This window comes from Coffea eugenioides, chromosome 8, assembly GCF_003713205.1.
Source record: "Coffea eugenioides isolate CCC68of chromosome 8, Ceug_1.0, whole genome shotgun sequence".
NCBI lineage: Eukaryota > Viridiplantae > Streptophyta > Magnoliopsida > Gentianales > Rubiaceae > Coffea > Coffea eugenioides.
The window spans coordinates 27616100-27624009 of NC_040042.1; the positions used below are offsets into that span (position 1 = coordinate 27616100).

At 35.4% G+C, this 7910-nt stretch overlaps 1 protein-coding gene across 1 annotated transcript; it reads right to left on the minus strand.

The window, feature by feature from the left end:
- Positions 1 to 245: 245 nt before the first annotated feature.
- Positions 246 to 4016, minus strand: LOC113779920 (peptidyl-prolyl cis-trans isomerase FKBP13, chloroplastic). The gene is made up of 5 exons (XM_027325706.1): positions 3616 to 4016; positions 2834 to 2926; positions 839 to 899; positions 688 to 756; positions 246 to 560 (listed from the first exon to the last, which is right to left on the minus strand). The coding sequence occupies exons 1-5, from the start codon at positions 3988 to 3990 to the stop codon at positions 496 to 498; spliced, it is 663 nt and encodes a 220-aa protein (XP_027181507.1). The 5' UTR covers positions 3991 to 4016; the 3' UTR covers positions 246 to 495.
- Positions 4017 to 7910: the final 3894 nt, after the last annotated feature.

Here is a 7910-nt window from a genome sequence, read left to right on the forward strand (position 1 = left end):
AGGCCACTCTGATACCATTTGTCATGACCCGGTGCCAAAAACTGGCCCAAGCAACTTTTGGACAAAATTTACAAACCAAAATGGTTAACCCAAATTTTTCAGTAGCCTTTGGACCCAAGCTAATAACTATTCCTTTCCTTTCCTTTCTTCCAATGTGGGACAGGGGTTCGAGTCTCACACATAAAGACTGCTCTAAAGTTTGCTGTAATCATGGAAATATTAGTGCAATTCAATGGAAATTCGAGTAAAAGGATAAGTATTTTATGAATCTCCGTTCATGCACCATGTCAACTGGCTTCAGCGGGTAACTTTTTCATTATTTTCCCCCTAAATTGGAAAATCTTGTAGCAGGATATCTCAGGACCTCCATAACAGAAATAAAGAAGCAAAGTAATATATCATCCTTCATCATCCTTCGAAAACACTTTAAAAGCAGAAAAGATAACAAGTTTCAAAAGATTCTGTGTTGGAGTATGAGCATATACTGCTCATTTGCTAAGCCTTTCCAACGAACTCAACATCAAACAGAAGAACAGAGTTTGGGGGAATAATACAAGTACCTACAAAAATCAAGAAAATAGATCAGAGAATATTCTCCAATATATTATGGAACCATCAATTGCTAATCAGGAATATGCAGGTTCCATGGACTATGCAGCTATTTAGATGGAAGTGATAGTTACTTACCACCTCTACAGCCAGCGCCTCTTGCACCATATGCAAGTTCTGGAGGAATTTTCAGGGTCCTTTTACCTCCTGTATGAGATATTGCTATCAGTGAGTTGTTATATGATGCTTGATATATTGGACAACAGTACCAGAGTAACTGTATTCATACCGGTCAACATTGGGGGAACCCCATCACCACCTAGAATGCCCTGATCCCAGCCTTTGATTACCTAAATTAACATAGAGAATGGATTTCATGTCAACTAGATGAGCATCAGAAAGGAACATGTTTGTGATCAGCATCCAGTTATTTCTGCTAATCAGTAAGACTGTTACATGTGTAAATTCAAAGAGTCACTGACACGAGCAACTAAGGGAGTTTAATAATCTCCTCGGAAAAAAGGGAAGCCAAGATATTCTGGCTGAAAGTTAGCCTCCAGTTATAGTAAAAGGCATCTTAATTTGTTGCCCCTACAAAATCCTGGGGCATGCATTTTGCAGGCCCATAAAATATGTTTATCTTAATCAGTCCCTTGTTACTGATTTGGCAAGAGAACTCAAGGCAAAGGATGTGATAACAAGGTTGATTAACATAGATGAGCTATTTCAGATTGAAAATACTTGAATGGCATCAAAAGTTGATGTAATACTTAATGTTTTCCAGGAACGACCTAGAGTTGAATGAGTAAATGAAGACTGCAGAGCTTTCAAAGCTAGGACTCTATTGTTATGGTTTTTTGTTTAGAACAGTTTTAAGAACATATTGTAAAAATTAGAGATTGCCATGTTAGATAAAAAAAACCAAAATCACAGTAATTTCTTTTCTTTGTCAATGTGTCCTCAAGTATACTGTATTTATGAGATTACCAGCAAGATAAATACAAGTCTTCCTTAATTGCCATGTTAGATAAAAAAACCAAAATCACAGTAATTTCTTTTCTTTGTCAATGTGTCCTCAAGTATACTGTATTTATGAGATTACCAGCAAGATAAATACAAGTCTTCCTTACCCCATCCCCTCCCTTGTATAATAAGAAAATGCACAATATACAGCTTAATGACATGGTGTCCAAAAATTTTGACTGATAGTTGGGTATTACATTCGGTTATCTCTTATGGATACCATGAAGTGCAGCTCCAGGTCTGTGTCAAAACCAAGTTAGAACTAGTACCACAGCAGTACAGAACCTCACACAACATACAGATGCTGTAGAAGGAAGAGTGGAAGATAAAATGGAAATGCATTTGTCCCTGAATATTAACTCAATTTCCATTTCAGAGTTCAACAGTTTATTCGTTCTGAGTTAAGTCTGCAGTTCAAGTTGAATGAATGGCAGTGTAACTTGGACCTGTTTGCAAACTGATCTGTATGGATTCACAAAATACTGAATACACATCACACCAATTTAACTGAGCAGAAGCTGATTTTAAGTTCAGAATTTAAGTTTGGGTGGCTTTACAATAAACACACCCTCCAAAATTTTATAAGTAGTTCTTCTTTGACACCAATTTATAAGTACATTTTCAGCCTTCTATCTGGCTAGATAATGCTAGGAAACCTGTAGGACTACGTGGCTTAATATATAAAAACTGCAACTTTTTGTTTGAAAAAACTCAAGTGCAACCTCAAGTCCCAATTTAGCTATTGTCATACAGCCATATCACTTGAAGGAAGGACCATGGCTAACCTTCTGCATTTTGTGGTATGATCTCATTTATCAAGAATAACCTAAAAACTCAGTCAAATCTTGATGTAATAAGTGGCCTGAAGGACTCAAGCTGAAAAAGTAGTCGAACCCATAATTGGTTGATTATGTACTTCTAGCAAGTTCATCGGTTATCATAACCTTATCAACCTTTGCTTGTACAAGTTTAGGAGTAGAACATTACCATAACAAGTTATTTGGAAACCAGCAAGCTGAGGACCATGTGGAGCTAGTTCTATCTAAGAACGCTTAAAATGTCCTGGCAGTTTTATATGTTAAGTTAGTTCTGGTTCTCCCTTAGCACTGTTTAAAGTAAGTGGTAGATTCTTAACTAATTTTGCTAATCAATGATAATCACTATAACTAACAGTCAAGTTTTATACTGTTATAAGCATACAATTAAAGAGAAACAGTTCTGTGATCCCCATGACCATCGGAATCTGTGAATATGTACTTACCTCACCAACACCAACACGAAATGTAAGAGGCTTTCCCCGATTGTAACTGCTATCAAAGACTGTCCCATTCACCAATTTCCCTGTGTAATGTGCCTGCATAAATTTCGTCAGTAAGAAACTTGTAGAAAGTTGGTCACATTAACTACTTTAGTGCGTATGGTGCATCATTTTCTCGAAGCATTGGTGATTTGACATGTTACCCCGGCATGAAAGGCATCAACAGCAAAAAATCAATCTCTTCACCGTCTCTTTACTATTTTTATTCACCGAATAGAATTCGATAAAATCATTTTCAACATTCAAGAAATCATCTGTGCAGCATCTAAGCCATTCTGTTCTATTCTTATCAATTGGTTTTAGAGTATTTCTTTACTCTTGTTGAAAACAATTCTTTCAGTACAAGTGGAAAGGTATCAAATTGAGCAGAAAGATTTTAACAATTCTTCAAAACCCTTTTCTTAATTTGCCAAAGGGATTTCTAACTACACTTCCTAACTGGTGTACATTTCCTTTTCTTTGATGAATTAAGGTGACTGGAAGTTACAAAATTGATAGTCTAACAGTTAAAATCCTCAAAAGCATTCTAAAACACTCACCAATTTTCGAACTTAATTTCACCGAAATCAGACAGTGCACTCAGTCAATTAACAACAACAGATAAGCAGCCAAACTAAGAAACAGAAATAAGAAGATTACTGGGTTCAGAAAACTACCAGTAAAACAGAATTTCACTCTGTACATGACTTTATTGATGGAATATTCATCAACAATCTTGAACTTACCTTAATGAGTTGTCCCTTTTCAGCTTGAGGGCCGTCGCCCGAAACCTTGTCACAGAATGCAAGTCCTGAAGGGGTTTCAGTGAATTCACAGGGGGTGGCTTCTGCAGCAGCAGTTGGTTCCGGCTGTAGGATGAACTCAACCAAACTGAAGCAAAGACCAATGCCAATTGCTCCTCTTCTGCTGCATATACCTGAGCTTATGCTCGGTTCTTTTGAATTTGCATCGAAACTACTGTTTCGGTTGCTCGAAAACTTTATAACAGAAGATTCAGCGTTGCGCAAATTCTGATTGACTACTAATCTGGGAGTGGATGTGAGGATGTAGCGGTTTATGGGAGTGGTGCAAGTCCCAAGGGAAAATGGCATTGAGTTCATTTCCACACATTAGAGATTCTCGTTTTAACGTGATAAGTCATATATTAGGAGAGTTTGGATATCAGAATTATTCCAAATAATATTTCGCTTGCATCGCAAACATATTTCCCAACCTACCTTTTTATATTTTCAATTACCTTTTTATCTCACATATATCACATCACAAAAAGTGCTACAGTAATTATTCCAAATAATATTTCAAATAATACACTATCCAAACAAACCTACATTTGATGATTTAAGCATGCCACAATTCTTTTTCGTTCTTTTTTTTTATTATTTTGGGTAAATTCCTTTTACCATTTGTAGTTTGGTATTTTACTATATAACACCCATATTTTAAAAACCTATATATAAATCTCTCATAGTTTGGGTTAATAATAAAAAATCAAAATCAAACTAATAAATTGATAAATTTACCTTTTCATTACTGCTTTTTTTTTCTTTCAAACATAAAAATGAAGAAATTGAAATAAAAATAGATAACTGAGAAATAAAAAATACCATTAAAGATTTGGTTTAGAAAGCTATAATGATATTGGTAGTCAAAAAAGAATTGGTATTTTTCGTTTCTTATTTATTTGTTTTATATTTCCACTTTATCTTTTTTTGTTTCTTATGTATTTATTTTTTATTTCCCCTCTATCTCTTTTGTATTTGGTGAATTTGTCAATTTATTAGTTTGATTTTAGTTTTATACTATTGATCGTTAGTTTTAACGGAAAATTAATGGTTATACTTCAACCCAAATTGTGAGAAGTTTATATGTACATTTTTAAACCATGAGGAGACTATGGGGTAAAGCACTAAACTACAGGGGACTAAAAGATAATTAATCCCTCTCTCTCTCTCCCCCCCCCCCCCCCCCCCCCCCCCTTTATAAATGGAAGGTTTTGAATCTAGGATTTTTTATTTACAATTTCTCATACTTTACCACTCATCTCACTCTTTTATCTTTGTATGTGAACTAGTTGTGGGAACTCTATTTGGTAGTAAAATTGATCTGAAGGGAAAATTTTGAGATTGTTGGATTTAGATGTTGGGAAATAGGGATGTTGTAGATGCTATGATTTTAAAAATTGATTTTGACAAACTACTTTTAATCACTATTTTTCTCATGTTCACTGCTATTTCATCTTTTTATCCCTATATTTTAGACATTTCAACCCTTACTTTTTAGAATTAATCTTTTTTATGCTATCAGCATATATATTAATGGGTTTGGATGCATGACATATCATTTCAATTTGAATTGAACATCAAATTTTTGTATATGTAGCATACATTTAAACCCGTTAATGTATACATTATTAGGACATAAAAGATTTGTCCTAATTTTTTATACTCTTTTACAAATCCTTAAAACCTTAGTCGATACAAGCAATGATTAACAACGTTTTACATATGTTTGTAACTTACAAAATTACAATAATGTTTGTGATCCTACTAAAATCCTTAGATTTTATGGTGTAAGGACAAATATATTTGGGTTCTTTTTTTTGCTAATGAATGTAATGATTTGCATATATGGTAAAAAATTATTTAGGATTAATTATGGTTTACCTCCTAAACTTGCGAAATAATCACATGTACCACTCTAAAGCTTAAGAGCAATGCATTGCCCCATGAAGGCTGATCAAATATTGGAAAAGTAATATATCTAGGAATGAGTAAAATGGCATTGCTGCCTTTCTATTTTTGCTGAAAAAATAAATTAAGATACCTTAGTTGTTTAACATTATAATAAGAGTTAAGAGGAAGTGATGAGTTGGATGATACGAGGTGAGAAAATGTAATTGAGATGTTTTGAATTTGATACAAGGTTCGTAATCCTAAGATTTAGAAGGTTCGCAATCCAGACTGTGTGGGAAACGAGTTCATTATGAACCCTAGAATTGAGAGTCTTGAATTGAATTTCAACCCATAATCGAACGATTTAGTGAACCAATGTTAAAGGTAGAAGAGCGCTACAACCAAGGTGTATACTTGATTGATAAATTCATTGAATACTCTTAAGTAATTCTCAGATATTCAAAAGAAACTCTCTTGGACAAGAGAAAAGGTGTTTAACACACAAAATTCTGATATATTCAAACTACTCAAACGATGAAAGTGCTTGGCTATTTATAGCCTTACATAGACTCAAAACCTAATGTGATTTAGAATTGTCTAGAAAACCTAATGTGATTTAGAATCACTTATTCTCCTAAACTAACACTAAAGAAGTCGGCCTTCCAATTGACACAACTTCGCTGAAGTAATTAAGGTAAATAAACAACTAAATTAGCAAGGAAAATTGACGATTAAACCCTTGCTTAGCAACACCAAATAAACAACCTAACTTGCCAAACAATTAAACCAACCAACTTTGACCTTCAAGAACTCGCGCTAGCTCTCAAACTTCTTCACTTGAATTAAAAACTCGGATTAGAACACCTTAAAGTTTCAAAATCAGTTTTGAACTTTGATTGATACATGAAGGGTACTGCTAATTTTCCATTTCGCATCACAAAAACAACCCTACAAACAAGCAGTTGACACTGGTCCTAAACACGGTCTTATATCTTATAAGATAAGATAAGAAATATATTTATGATATCATTCTTACATTTGAGGGTAATGTCCAAAGATTTTTTAGTATTTCGGTTCTAGCAGGATCGAGTTTTTCATCAGTCTATTAACCTATGCCTATGACAAGACCGAAAGTCTGAGGAAACCAAGCCTTGGAAGGTACCAAGACTTGAAGGAGTTGAAGACATCCAAGGACCTAGCGGACCAATCACTAGGTTGGGATGCTTTCTCCAGCATGAGCCGAACCCTTTCAGGTAGGTTAAGAATGGGCACCACTATCCTAGCCCTAGCTCCAGCCGTAAGCCTGAACTACTTAATTGATCAAGATGAGAACTGAGTTTACCTTATCATGTCTAGTCAGTACCAACAAAGCAAGATAAGGCCTCATAATCAAAAGTGGCTTCCAATTGCTCAAAAATTTTAAGTTATATGGGGGGCTTGGATTACGAATAGTAATAGTTGATCAAGAAGTTGGTCAACTTTCGCATGAAATGGAACACTAACTGAATGTCTGATGTTGGGTAGGTTAGCCTTGCTACATAACAACTCTTACTTTAGCAGAGGATCTAGTTCCACACCAATATGAAACCACTTCTAAAGAGTTAGGCAAGTAGCCCTTTCTTATGTCTTGATCATTTGAAACTCTTCACTCAAAGAACAACTTTCCTGCCTATATCTTATTCGAAAAGCTAGCCTTCTGGCTAAGTTTCAATAATGTTCTTTTGCTTTAGTAAACGTTCCATAACCCCTCCTTATTCTTCTTAGTCTTCCTATTGTTGTCCTTGGGCTCTTTATAGAGCTAGAAGACTCCTCTTATTGAGTCAAAAGTAGATAGTCCCCCCCCCCCCCCCCCCAAATGCTCCTACAGTCCGCTTACTGAGAAATAGAAAGGAAGGGTTTGGGACAGAACAAGTAATCTATCCGTGGCCTTAGACAAATCAAACGAGAATAAAGTGCACTTCCCAATCAAGCACTGTAAACACCTCTCTTGATCGAAGCCCATCGACAAGTGTACACTTTAAAAGAAACATAAACCAATCATGGCTTTCGGGGATTGAGTGAGCGGGTCGATCTTTCATTCGTCAAAGTCAAAGTGGTAGCACAAGTAGATGCAACCATATTCAAATGATGCTGCCATCCCTTAGCTCAGGGGAGGAAAGGAGTGATTTTCGTCACTAGCATAGGTAGGTAGTTTTTAGGAATCATCCTATCCTCTCTCACAAAGCAACGTACCAGTTTATCCAGAACCAAAAGGTAAGGCTATTTCATCTGAAGAATCCGAATCATTTGTCAAATCTCAAGATAGAGATGAAGCGAAGCTGATTGCAGAGGTGCTGCAGCTATTAGAG

Excerpts from the sequence above, each read along its gene's own strand:
- LOC113779920 (XM_027325706.1), bottom strand. The coding sequence starts at position 3,990 with ATGAACTCAATGCCATTTTCCCTTGGGACTTGCACCACTCCCATAAAC. Across the intron at positions 2,927-3,615 it reads AAAAGGGACAACTCATTAAG|GCACATTACACAGGGAAATT; the intron begins GTAAGTTCAAGA and ends AAATTTATGCAG. Across the intron at positions 757-838 it reads GGTTCCCCCAATGTTGACCG|GAGGTAAAAGGACCCTGAAA; the intron begins GTATGAATACAG and ends TATCTCATACAG.